Source organism: Ptychodera flava, chromosome 5 (genome assembly GCF_041260155.1).
Source record: "Ptychodera flava strain L36383 chromosome 5, AS_Pfla_20210202, whole genome shotgun sequence".
Lineage (NCBI taxonomy): Eukaryota > Metazoa > Hemichordata > Enteropneusta > Ptychoderidae > Ptychodera > Ptychodera flava.
In genome coordinates, this window is record NC_091932.1 from 16,368,175 (window position 1) to 16,382,019 (window position 13,845).

General features: G+C 39.5%; 1 protein-coding gene across 1 annotated transcript in view; it reads left to right on the top strand.

The window, feature by feature from the left end:
• LOC139133137 (microtubule-actin cross-linking factor 1-like) overlaps nt 1-13,845 on the top strand; it is a 92,358-nt gene that overhangs the window by 7,913 nt on the left and 70,600 nt on the right. The window contains 15 exon segments of the mRNA XM_070699558.1: nt 76-402; nt 658-877; nt 1,364-1,608; nt 2,555-2,788; nt 2,919-3,065; nt 3,441-3,866; nt 4,714-5,034; nt 5,192-5,306; nt 5,640-5,857; nt 7,444-7,761; nt 8,310-8,476; nt 8,903-9,062; nt 9,667-9,907; nt 10,490-10,734; nt 11,262-11,495. Coding sequence (XP_070555659.1) covers nt 76-402; nt 658-877; nt 1,364-1,608; nt 2,555-2,788; nt 2,919-3,065; nt 3,441-3,866; nt 4,714-5,034; nt 5,192-5,306; nt 5,640-5,857; nt 7,444-7,761; nt 8,310-8,476; nt 8,903-9,062; nt 9,667-9,907; nt 10,490-10,734; nt 11,262-11,495 — 3,618 coding nt within the window.

Consider the following 13,845-nt stretch of genomic DNA (forward strand, 5'->3'; position numbering starts at 1 on the left):
GAAGTTTTCTTATGTCTGCAGTAGAACAATAGCCTGTCATCGCAAAAGTTAATAATTTTTTTTTTGGTCCTGCAGGAAATTTCCAAAGAGAAGGATGATCACAAACCGACCTACGAAACCATCAAGAAACTTGGAGATGAATTGATGAAGGATTCCAAACCCAAGGACAAGTCAGTTGTGTCCGGAACCCTCAATAACGTCAACAAGAACTGGAAGGCTCTGGAGGCTGCCCTCAAGAGGCGAAACAGACAGCTTGAAGACAGGAAGAAAGCCCATGAGAGATTTGCAAAAGCGCTGAAGGAGGCTTGTGACAAACTGGACAAGATGGAGGACGATGTTGGTCACCTCAAACCTGTCGGCAGGGATGTCAAAAAACTGGAAGACCAGGTTGAAGAGCAGAAGGTAAACAGAAATATTTATGTTTATTCAACTGATGTTTGCATATTTTTTTCTGAAAGGAATGTCATAATTAGTTTGTACACTACAATTAAGGAAAAAAATCAAAGGCTTCAAATTTTGATTCATATTTTATGATATTTTAGCAGCTTTTGTTTCAAATATCGTTCAGGGATGCATGAAGATTTTTTGTAGGTTTTCTATTTCGAAGAAAGACTTGTTTTGAAATTAAAAAAAAATTTTCAAAAATCAATTTTTCAGCCCATCCAAAAAGAAGTTGAAGACTTCAAGCCCACCATGGAAAGAGTACAGAAACTCAGTGCATCATTGGATGCTCTTACTAAGCCACTAGAGGGCGATGTTGTCACTGGTCCTGAAAGACGACGTTCCAGAGTTCTCACTCCAGAGAAAGCTCCTGCAAAGAAAGAACCAGAGGAGAGGCGTCCATCGGACCAAGCTGTGCCCAGTGACTTCCTCCAAGGTTTGTGAAAATCCTATTTTCCCAGTTTTTTTTTCATTTGAGAAGGTCACATTTTTGTCTAGGCAGTTGTATGCTTTCCATGAAAAGATTTTCTGTTCGGCACTTCACTCTCTTGTATGTAAGGTTAACCATACCATATACAATACAACTATGGAATTTCTAGCTATGATGTATGATTTTTGGCTCCAATAACTTACAGGGAAATTGTAAATTACATCCAGATAGGTTCAAAATTATTCAAATTGCACAAGGGTATGCAACTCTGAAAAAAAAAATATGTATAACTTTCATTTTAAATATCAGAAAATGAAAAATTTTGACTAGGTGAAAGAAATCGTTCTTCAGTTCACTACATTGAGACACTTTATTTCACAAGTATTTGCATAAACTGACCAGTCTTGAAGATGCAATTTACCTATAAATTTTAGGGTTTTGTGTTTGAGAAATTATGTTCACAAGTGTGAATTGCCTAATTTTCCATCTCAGGAACATCTGAGAATGAGAAACAGGCCATTGACGTGGCAGACAGACACCAGGCACTGCTGAAGAAGCTGACAGACCGAGACTCTGAACTCAAGGACTCACTGGAGCTGATGAAGGCACTGAATGAGAAGACGGACAAAGTACATCCAATGCTGGAATGGGTCACAGAAGTGCAGTCCCAGCTGTCATCCCAGCCACCAATCGGAGAGGATCTGGCACCTGTTGCTAGTCAGCTTGAAGAGCAGAAGGTAAGTTTAACCCTTTCACCACCATGGTTTGGCCCAAACTCATTGTTATCAATGGTGATTGTGGACCAGTTTACAGGGAATTGGGGGTGAACAGGTTAAAACGCGGCTATTGACAAGATGAGCAATGCATGTTATCTGCAATGTCAACCTACAAATTTCTGCCGATGCGCAGCTGGCTCGGAAGGTTATATCCGATTTTCACTATTCACAGCAACTTAAGGAGTCTATTGTGTACAATTCAATGATAACGGTAAGATTCAGCTAACCAGTTGGATAACAGCTTCTGAGATAATGCACATTAGCCCACAAAATTTGGATATGAGTAGGAGTCGACATATTACTCACAATAACACCTACAGACATCTCAAATAGAACAAGTCACTGGAAAGCAGAATGTTAATACAAATTGTAGGAGTTGCTGTGAGTGGTGTTTATAAATTATGCATTTATGCGGTGTCAAGTATGCAGAATAATTTCTATTCCTGTGAGAGCAGTGTGTATGTGTACACATTGTGCCAAAGAAAATCTTCCTGTAGCTCACAACTGTTCTTGCAGGGAGAAAACTCCCAGTGCATTCATTTAGCTACGATCTTGACTGACAGGAAGATAACTTAGTTGGCGACAATGTGTGTACCGTGTCCACAGGGCATAACGCTTGATGTAATGCTCTGCACACTCTGAGCTTAACCCCAATATTCCTTACACAGATTGTCAACATGTTCCACATTGCCATTACCAATTGTGAAAGTTGTTGCATAACTTTTGAAAATTTCAATGTGAGTATGCATGGCGCTGACAACTAGCTGTGTTTCTAAAGTATATCATGTCAGTCAATACATTGTGTCAGAATATACTTTTATATCTTTTTGGGGTGAAAGATGAGTTATTTGAATGATAATACACACGAAGGAAGTACCTCAAGTCTCTTCTGCCTTTTGGTTTACAGACTCTTGTCGATGACATCACCAAGCACAAGTCACCGGTTTCAGACGCCGTCCGAGACGCGGAAGATTTCTTGAAAGACAATAAGGATAAACTTAAGCCGGAAGAGGCGGCGGAACTGCAGAAACTGATCGATGACTTGAAAGAGGCTTACAGCAGTGTTGATGACAAGTCACAAGACAGACTCAAAGATCTGCAAGAATTGTTGGAGAAACTGCAAAAAGATGAAGCAGAGAAGGTATGTGAATCTTTCAAGCATTTCAAGTTTATTGTGACAAGTTGGACTCCTTGCCATTTCCAATTATCAATTCTCTTCAGACCAATGCTTCACAGTGTTCATGATTTTTTTATCGTTCATCTACTCTCAGGCTGCCCTTGAGGAAAAATTCACAGAACAGAACACCGACATTCAGGACCTCCTCGACTGGGTCACGGAGACTGAGAAGAAACTTGGCTCCCAGCAGCCCCTGAAGGAAGATTCCAAGACACTCACAGACACCCATGATGAAAACAAGGTGAGATAAACTTGTTAAAGAGCTGCCAATACAAACATTGCAATGATTTAGCAAAATTTCAGCTTTCTTTTGAAAAAGTTGATCTTATTTGTATCATAATGTGAGTATGAAAAATGTGGTCTTTCTAAAATAAATATGTATGCTAAAAAACCATTATGAATGTTACAAAATATATGATCTAAGTAAAAGTGTATAATGAAGCATTTGTGGAGAGATTTATAAATTAGATATAAGTTACATTATAACTCATCCAAAGTCAAGAGGGATTTAAAATTTCTATTTTTTTATTTTAAATATTTACTTACAATAAGTAATGTCATCTGAAAAAGAATGATATTTTGTTTACCAGAGTGTCTATTTTCTTGTTTCTATCAGAAAATCCAAGACGATGTCACCGAACATCAAAGACCAGTCATCGTGGCCACTCAGGCTGCGCAGTCACTTCTGACCACCGAGGGCGACAAACTGGACGAAATCAAAAAGACCAAACTGGAGGAAAACATCAACAGCCTCAAGACGAGGTACGACGTCTTGATCATCCAGACGGAAACCAGAGTGAAACGTCTCAAGTCATCAGTGGACGAAGTCAAGAAGTTTGAATCCGAGTCAAAGACCTTCGACGACTGGCTGACCCAAGCTGAGAAGAAACTGGATGACCTGATTGCAGAGGTCGGAAAGGACAGAGACACTCTCAAGGACCAGTCCAAGGAAATGAAGGCATTCACTGAAGAGGTCGTTGACCACAAGGCAGATCTGAAATTCATCAACATTTCTGGTCATCAGTTCATGGAGATTTCCAAGGTGAGGTCAAAGTTAAATAGCAGTTCCCCTTTTTACAAGTTTGCGAAAACTTCACAGATTTTGTTACGATTTTTTTTAAATATGGCAACAAATTATGCTGCTGTCATCCCTAAATGATCTGTCACTACTCAGTCCAAATTTTAAGCCATGAGCCAAAGTAGAGAAATCATTATATTATTCATAAATTGCTTGAGCTTGCAGTCCAAACTTTTTACCATTCTGTTGCAAAAGAACCAGAACTGGGGTGGTTCTGTGTAAAAAGTCATACGAAAACACCACATACCATCCTGATGCAAACAATGATATTTCAATGCCATTTCTGCTCTTTTTTAAATCAGTTGACATGATAAGACTTGTGAAAGAAAGTACTGCCTAGATAGCATTTTGTGGTCTTGTCAAGTATATGACATCACAATCATGTTTTATATGCCATATACACATGCTTCATGATGTGAAGTTGCTTAAGTTAGTATGCACCTCGAAAGTGAAAGACTTAAACTTTTGCTCTAACTTTCCTCAAGGAATCTTTCAATCATTCTCTTTCAAAATCAAGAATAAAAATAGGGGTTCACCGTGCAAATTTTGGTACTAGCGAAACAAATTACCCAAGATTTACCGATATTAGAAATTCAAAATGGCCACCATCCCTGTGTTGACTCTATGGAGAAAAATAAAAAATTTTGAATTTCGAAAAACTAAGCCGATTTAAAGTTTTCTTTCACCAAGAGCTTTAAAATGAACCCCCACATGTGGTATATCAGAAGAGAATTGTAAAGTTATAGAGTCCCAATGTCTGTCCCCGAGGTGCGTTCTACCTTAATATTGTTTTCATTTGCCAAAAAAACAGGAGTACAAGAAAGATCTGGCTGATTTCCGTGACACCGCTCTGCCCAAACAGTTCGCAAAGGACTTCAAAGAAGCACCCGAAACGTCCAGAACCAAGAACAAGCTGACCAACTTGAACGACCGATACAACAAACTGAAGACCAAAGGCAGCCAGCATACAGAGAAACTCAACGATTTGCTGGACAAGACCCAGAAGTACCACGACACCTTGGATGATCTGTTGCCATGGTTACAGACGACAGAGGAAGAGATGGCCAAGCTTGTCAAAGAGCCGATCGGTGCGGAGCCAGAACTCGTACAAGAGCAGATCAAGAAGCTGAAGGTGAGAACATAAAAAAATTATGAGTTGTGATAATTTATAAAATATGCTGGAAAAATATGACTGCTTTCAGTTGTAATCTGACGCAAAAATCATAAAAATTAATGATATGTCTTTACTATTAATAATTTTGCAATTTTTGCTATTTTTTATCCTGCAGGCATTACAAGATGGTTTGAATGCTCACAACAGAGACATCGACAAAGTGAAAACAACTGGTAAAGAATTGACTGAGGTACAGCCAGATGTGAAAGACACTGTTGATAAGACAATCGGTGAGTTCAAAAATTTATCAAGGAAAATTGATAGATAGATAGATAAAACTTAGATTTTACCAGTTCAAGATCTGATATGACAATTTTGACAAAGGCAAATAATTTTTAAGCTGATTTGCAAAATATGACCTCTCTGAGGCCATATGGATCTAATTTTAATACAGTATGAGAAACTGAATTTGAAAAGTTGAAGCCAATTGTGCCAAATGTGAGGTATAGTTCGTGGCTTTTTTTAAATTTCTTAATAATAAAGGCCTAATCAGGCGACAGCATTGGCTTTCAATAGCTCTTGCCTCAAGAAATAATGGTAAAAACCAAACTCTAATTTTGCAGACGACGCAACCAAGAGGTTCACAACCCTAGAATCGCAACTCAAGGACAGGAACAACGCCTTGCAGACTGCCCTCACACAGTCACGAAGCGTACAGGACGGTCTGGACGCCCTCATCAAGTGGTTGGATGAATTTGAACCCAGAGTAGAAACCCTTGAGTTCCACACTCCTGTCATCATCCAAAAGGAGGAACTACAAGCTGTCATGCAAAAACAGAAGGTAAAGACCTACCTGTGAATGGGTATCACTGTCAATGTTCCCCACTTCTTAAGGTAGAATGCACTTTGGGGACAGATACACCCGTGGCCACTTTAGTGTTGATCAAGCCTGTCTGGTGCAAGCAGAAATTCTGTCTGCAGAAGGGTGATAAAACGGTTACTTTACCCTGTATCAGTAGTGATAATGATTCTACTATCGGTACCCCATGGACACGCCGATTAGCCTGAAATTACGGAGTGATTATAAAATACACTGTATACAAATGATGTTGACCACAGCATTTGCCCTATCAGTATTTAGTTTCTGCTAAAACTCATGTGTTTCAAATGCAGTCAGTGTTACAGAACATCACACCTTTTGTACCGATTTCAATATTGCAGTGAATGAATACCAACGATACTATAGCGTGTATCGCAAGTGTCGTGTTCAGACTTTGTTCAGACGCGGGAATCGAGAAAATGACACTTTGAAGATGTTAGCAATTAAATTACAGACATCGCCCGTCTTGACTGCAAAACTTTCGAAATAAACATTCACTTGCACTAAGCCATGTTTCTTTCCTACAAACCGTGGATAAACCTACTCCAATTTCATTTGGTACGGAAGGTAAGAGTAAAGTACAGTCGGGGTAGCGTTTTACATGTACATGTCGTGTTCACATGTGTGTAACCATGACACTTTTCTCATCCCGCTTGAAGGGAACCTGTCCTGATACATGTATCTCTTCCAAACTTTTCTGGCTCCCTCCACGCTTATCTTAAAACGGTCGCTTGCTTGTTTTTTGTAGCTCCTCGTGGTACCTCGCTAGATGCCAAATTGCCACCACAATGTCTTATATTTTGAACAATCAAGCTGCCCACGTCCTTACTGAAGTATTTTCCCGTATGATATTCGCGACCGTTGTTGATGTTCATTGTCGGAGTGCAGACTTACAGCGTGTCTCAGTGCAGTGTTTTGATCGATTTGAATTGGGCAGGGGAGACATTTTAGTAGAACGTTATCTCAATCCTAACAGTGGGGTGCCGATAGTGAACCTTACATTTATTACACCGACCACCACTTTGTTTCGTTTATACAAACAGAATTTCTGCTTGCACCAGACAGGCTTAATCAACACTAAAGTGGCCACGGGTGTATTCGGACTCTCAAACTTTTTCAATTCTTTTCTGATCTACCTCTTGTGGGGGCTCATTTAAAGCTCTTGGTGTGAGAAAATGTTTCACTTTCTTAGTTTTTTGAAAATTCGAAAATTTGATTTTTCTCCATAGAGTTAACACAGGGATGGCGGCCATTTTGAATTAATGTTTAATTCGTTTCTCTGGTGCCAAAATTTGCACTTAGACACCTCATTTTTATTCTTGATTTTGAAAGAAAATGGCTGAAAGTTTGCCTTAAGAAAATATGAGCAAAAGTTTAAGTCTTTCATTTTCGGGCTGCAAATACCTTAATAGATTATGCCATTTACATTAAGTTTTACCATGGAATCATTATGATTGAACCAAGGGCAGTACTAAAAAGGTACAATCCATAGTATGTAGAAGAACACAGGAAATGAAAAAACTCACATACATTTATTATCTGTCCAGGCTCTGCATAGCGAACTCACCAGTCACAAACCTGGTGTGAACACGGTCAACGAATCCGCAACCAAGCTGATTACAGAAAGTGACACCGCTGTGGCACATTCTGTGCAAGCCAAACTTGATGACCTCAACAGCCGTCTCACCAAGAGCTGGGACACCGTCAGCGAGGTCGGCGAATACCTGCAGAGCATCCACGACAGACTCGCCGACTTCATGGATGAAGTGGACGTCTTGGAAGACTGGCTTATTCCGACGCTGGAGACTCTGGACTCCACGGAAATGGACCGAATTGAACTACTGCAGCTTGGCACACAGCTACTGGTTAGTGTGACATTGCTATCTTACTCTCACTTTCCCCCTTTGTCATAATTACTTTTGCCATATTACCAAACAAACTCTCCAATGTATGGCGTTGTGATACCAATAAGAAAGTATTGTTCCCTGTTACCATGGTACAAGATGTCTCAAATGCCACAGTGTTGAAGTCTGAAAACTACATCAGGGTTTAAGTAGACATGAAATGTTTGATAATGCTTTGATTTTGTACCAAAAAATTTGTTGTTCAAGTGTTCTTTAAATATCTGATAGGGTTTTTCATCATAAAATCCTCTTTAACTCTGAAACATGTTAAAAACGTATGTGCAATTTGAATACTGTTACTCAGTGTTTCATATAAGTTTTTCCAAGGTACATACAATATTGTTGCTTCATTCAGAATGCCAGTTGACTATTGACAGAGCAACAAATATCAATTTGAATAAAAATCATCAGCACACACAAAGTTGACGTCTGAGATTCTTGTAAAGCAACAAAGTCTAATATAGCGAGAAAGTAATAAACGCCATGTCATGATGTTTTCCACGTCGCAGGAAATTGGCAGTGAAACTGAAGATCACAAACCAAGCTATGAACACATCAAGGAGCTTGCCGATCACCTTGTCAGAGATCCCCAGGCTGCAGATACATCCAAGTTATCATCTGTGGTGGACAATGTCAACAAGAACTGGCAGGCACTTCAAGACGGCATCAACAAAAGGTTTGTAGCCAGGGCATTTCCAGTCAAATTTGGTAGCCTTGAGATGGGACCATGACAGCGTCTATTCGTTGTTTGCGACATGTGTATGTGCTTAGGTGCTCTTGTAAATTGTGTGAAATTTTTGTCCATCAGGTGTTGTGAGGTTTGATTGTCCGAAAAGAAGTTAGTTCAGAATTTTATGGTACATAATGAAATTTTATGTTAGTGCATATTTCTTGGTTGATTCTGTTTCAGAATTTTGCCAGTAGGTGCACTAAGTCATGGAATCTCACAAACGCCAGTCTTTGGTTTTGCCATAGCTTTGGTTCTTTCAGTGAAATTATTCTTATCTTCGGGTACACTGCAAGATGTGAGGGTTTCAATATTTTACTTGATATGCCTATCTTGTATCGATATGTAATGTTTCTTCTCTAATTTTCCCGTCAGGAACAAACAACTTGATGAGAGACAGAAGGCTCATGAGAAATTCACCACCGCCGTCCGCGAGGCGTCTGATTTCCTCGATGCCATTGAAGACAGAATCAACGATTTGGACAGCATTGGCAAAGACCTCGACAAACTTAAATCTCAAGCAGAGGAGCAGAAGGTCAGATTTAGATATTTCTTTCAGCCGCTTTTCCACTGGCATAGGTCTAACTGTACTTACAAAGGTTGTACTCACATTTAGTCATAAAAGATTCAAATTTGGGGTGCATTTATGGATATATAAGTCTATATTGTAGTTGTGGTGATAATATATATTTGTTACTTAGGGTGTCTTTTACTATGAATAAATGCAAACATACCCTTTAGGATAGTTACATATTGTAATATGGCCAGAATGGAACGAGAACAGAGTAAATCCTGCTAAATGAACTGTTTCCCAGTTCTGTTGAATGGTGTACTGAGATAGAAGTTCACTGGCAAGAAAAGCTTTAAGGCTTCAGAATTGGAACAGAGAATGATTTCTGCACCAAAATCAGAAAAGAAACTGTTTTGCCCTTTGAAGGATTGCCAGTAACACAGTTCAACCTACCACTGAAAATAAAGACCTCTCCAATGTTTGGCATTATCTGATCAAGTAGAGTATCAGGAGTGACATTGTCAGGTCAACAAAGGTCAAAAGCACTGCAAACCAGTTGCATCTAGTACAGTACACGTATTACACTCATTCATAATTCTTATTATGGTAATGTACAATTCCCCTGCAGCCAATCAAACTTGAACTTGAGGATCTGAGACCCGACATTGAGACTGTCACTGAACTTGGCTATGAGCTGGAGTCCCTGACCATGCCAAAGGAAGAGGCCGTGCCCACGTCACCTGTCAGGAAACCAAAACGCAGCGCAGACATTATCGCACCTGAAGATGAGGCGGTTGCTAAGAAACCAGAAGAGAGAAAGAGAGTCAGGAGACTGTCTGATCAAGGTGTTCCTGGTGACTTCTTACATGGTAGGCATTATCAATTTTATCCAACAAAAAATTTTGTCAGTGATCCCAGGGCCAGGACTGCCACTAATTTTGCTTAGACTAGGGAATTTGATGAACATGTAACTGGTCTCACAGATTTCAGGAGTGCTGATGGACTTACATGATAAAGAATATGTGCAGGACTAGATAACTAGACTGCAGGACTGCTTGTTTAGAGATCACAAATACTAAGTGGAAAAGCTCATGCTTGTACTCAGGTCAAAGATGGTGTATGCTGATTATTTCAAAATAAGACATAAATATGCTTTGTATAATCGGTTCAAAGCTTTTGTACTCAAAGATGCATCATTTTCAGCCATTCCATATCAATTATGGTCAATTCGTCATAGAGTTGTGAGCCAACTTTTAACTATCGGAAACATCTCCAACTTTTCCAAGATTTTTTTGGAAACCTCGGTATGATTTAACCAGCATCTGTCAAAGCTTGTGTATATTCTGACTGTTTTAGAGGATTATTTGTAATTTCCTCAAAAATATTTCATGAATTCATGAATTTTGGTAATTTCTTTGTTGATGTTAAGTTGTTCTGACTATGTTTTACAGAACCATCAGATGTGATGAAACAAGTTAACACAGTCAACGACAGGTTCAGCAAACTGCACAAGATGCTGGACGACCGGCAACAAGAGTTGGACTCAACCCTGACACTGGTGGCGCTCTTGACGGACAAGACCACAGCTGTGCAGGCCAACCTGGACTGGGTCAAGGACACAGAGCAGAGGCTCGACTCTCAGGAGCCTGTAGCCAGTGAACTGGAAGTTGTCACTGAACAACTCAGTGAACACAAGGTATGCGGAGATAAACTCCCTGGAGGGAGTTACTGGCCTGTGGAATCTAGGACAGTTAATCAGAACGTTTGAACTTTTATAGTACAGAAAGCAAAGGGAAAACTCCCAATGTTTCCAATTTGTTGAAGGTTCTATAAGATTAGTTGTCTTATATCTGTTGTCATGGTGTCGCCAGATATATTGGAGGTGATAGTATGGCTGATTTGGTCAGGTGATTTTATGCCATCTCCATTTGTATTGTGGAATTGCAAATATCTAAAATAATGAAATGCAAGTATACATTTTGTCTTCATTGTGGGTGCGCACTTTTCTTGAAAATTTTATAATGTCATAAACATACATAAACCTACATTGACAACTCTAAGTTTCAAGTTTGCAACTATTACGAAAGACACCCATGTAGTAGACTTTTTTGTTGATCAATGCAGTGGAAGATACCATTCTTACAAGCCTATGCATTGATTTGGTTTATATATGGGCAATTTGCATACCATACAACTGAACACCTGTGTCACCTTCTCGCACAGCCATTGGTGGAAGAAATCACCGCCCACAAGACTCCCATCACCGAAAGCGTCCAGGCAGCTGAGCAGTTCCTGACAGACAACGATGAAAAACTGGCGCCGGAGCAGAAGGACGACCTGAAAGGAAAGGTTGGTGACCTCAAGAAAGGATCTGAAGATGTCACAAACAGATCCAAAGACAGGCTCAAAGATCTGCAGACTGCCCTCACGCAGCTCGAAAAGGAGAAAGCAGATAAGGTGAGAAATGATAATATTGGTTTTTCTCTCATTGTAGAAATTATGACGAAATGTCTGTACATGACTGATTACAACTCTAATTGGTATAACTTCCGAAGAAAGAACAATAATGTTTTTATCATCATGCCATCTGAAGATGCTCATGAAATGTACATCATCAATGAAACCGTACATACAACTGTACAGGGAATGTAATTTATCAGCTCAGGTGCGTTGCTGGGAGCTTGAAAATTTGAATTCAACAATAGGTGATGATTGTTAAGATCTCTCCAGGATTTAAAAACGGTTATCCGTCATGAAATTTGCATAACCTTATAGCCCTGGCCTACTCCAGGCACCTGTGGAGTACAAAATTGATATTATTAATAGTAGTCGGCTCTGTTCTCGGGATTGCTTGTCTTGACACGTTCAGGGCTGTTTGAGCAAGGGGGTGACTTTTAAAAAACTGACAGTGTTAGCATGGTTGCTAAGTCAATGGATGGCGTGAAGTGTAGCAGTTCAAAATATCGGTAACTAGGCACACAGCCAATATCCAACACCAGGATTTGTGCATGGGTTGCATGCATGGTGTCTGGTATAAATTATTGCCAGAGAGGCATGCACGCGTTTTGTTTTCAGTACTCTGCTGATATCTGGCCCTAATGTCTGCCTGATATCAATCATGGCCTACTTGGTACCGTAATTCACTACAGCGGCCTTACCCCGAATGTTATTAGTATTTGAGAGTTGTGTGCATGTAAATAAACAATTCTGTAATCTGTACTCAAAAAAAAAAGAAGCTTCCCTATTTCACTACATAAGAGAAGTAAGGGTGACACACTATCAAATCATAATCTATAATCACGTTGCGTACAACTCCCATCATTTAAAACATCACAATATCCTTTCATAGTTGCTTGTTTTAGAAAAAAACCGTCAGGGTATGCATCATCTTTCTCACAGACAGACAGCAGCTGTTACCGGTATGAGATGAAAAAAAAAAGCCATCATCGACAGCCTGGCATACAAATGGTGAAAATCTATCAGTATTAGTACACGTACATGCATCTGATCAATGATTGTCAGAAGGGACTCAATGGCATGACAGATGCTTAGACAAATGGTTTAATATTTGAGGGACCAACACGTTGTAACTCAGTGCAAACACTTGTGATGAATAACCGTTCCCAGAATTTGGGATGAAGTCACTTTATACTTTTGATCTCAATATGTGATTACAAGGTAACAGAGCTGCCAATTAAAAATGATTAAATTTGAATATTCACACACAATAGGAAAGCCTAATGTACGATGGGTCATTGGTGAAATGTACAGGTACTAGGTTGATATTGTCCTTTACAATGTTAATACATGCGTTATTTTTGGGTGTTAATTGGCTCTCAGTGCCTCAGCCATACTTTGCCTTGGTCAGTGATGTCAGGCCGAATAAAGATAGAATACATGCAACACCTGTGGATAAAAACAGTATGCAAAAATAAGTTTAAGGTCAACTAGGATGTTTTGAAGGTGATTATTTTAGAAAATGAAATTGCTGTGTGTCTCCATCAAAACCACACCCTATCGACTGAATTTATAGTCACACAAAATGGTCATTGTAAAAGAGGACATTTTGGTCAGGATTGAAAGTTTATTGTAGGATCTATAACCTGTAAGCCTGCTCATAAAGGATAGTCTGTATCTTTTTGTAAAATTGTACGTCCAAAAAGATTTATCATAGCCAACATTAGGCAGTTCTGATATTGATTGTACATGGCCTGCTGTGTTTCTATGACGACATAATCCAAGGCCTATTTACATTAATTATTTGATATGAAAGATGAATGGACGGACGATTGTTTGTAAGGCGCAAATCGTAATTCTGCAGAGTTAATTTTGTACTGATAGGCTGAGAATAGAAAATTCTGGTGGATGCTGGTGGATTGAGATGTAGATTAGTGTTAATACGGCTTAATATTTTTTTTTCAATGACATAATTTGGTCTTCATGAATTTTGATGAGAATGACATTGGCCCTACCACAGCTGTGGGTAGCAAACAGAGAGATGTAACAGCTCCGTGAAAACAGTGTCAACCAACAACCATCACAGCAGACTGCACCGTGTTTGTCAGTCAGATGGTGTTTGTTTATTGTATCCCGCTATTGTTCTTTGAGCGGGCATCGGAGCATAGATTGTCATTACTTTCATGATTGTGGTGCTGTGTATTTGAGAGCACATGAGCCAGCTGCCCGCATCTTTCATCAGCTGAACGTACGTAACCACCCAGGGGAATGGTACAGGCAGAAACTGTGATGTAACCTTTCGGGGGAAACTCATCTTCGTTTGCCATGATGAAGGCAAATTTTAGGGAGC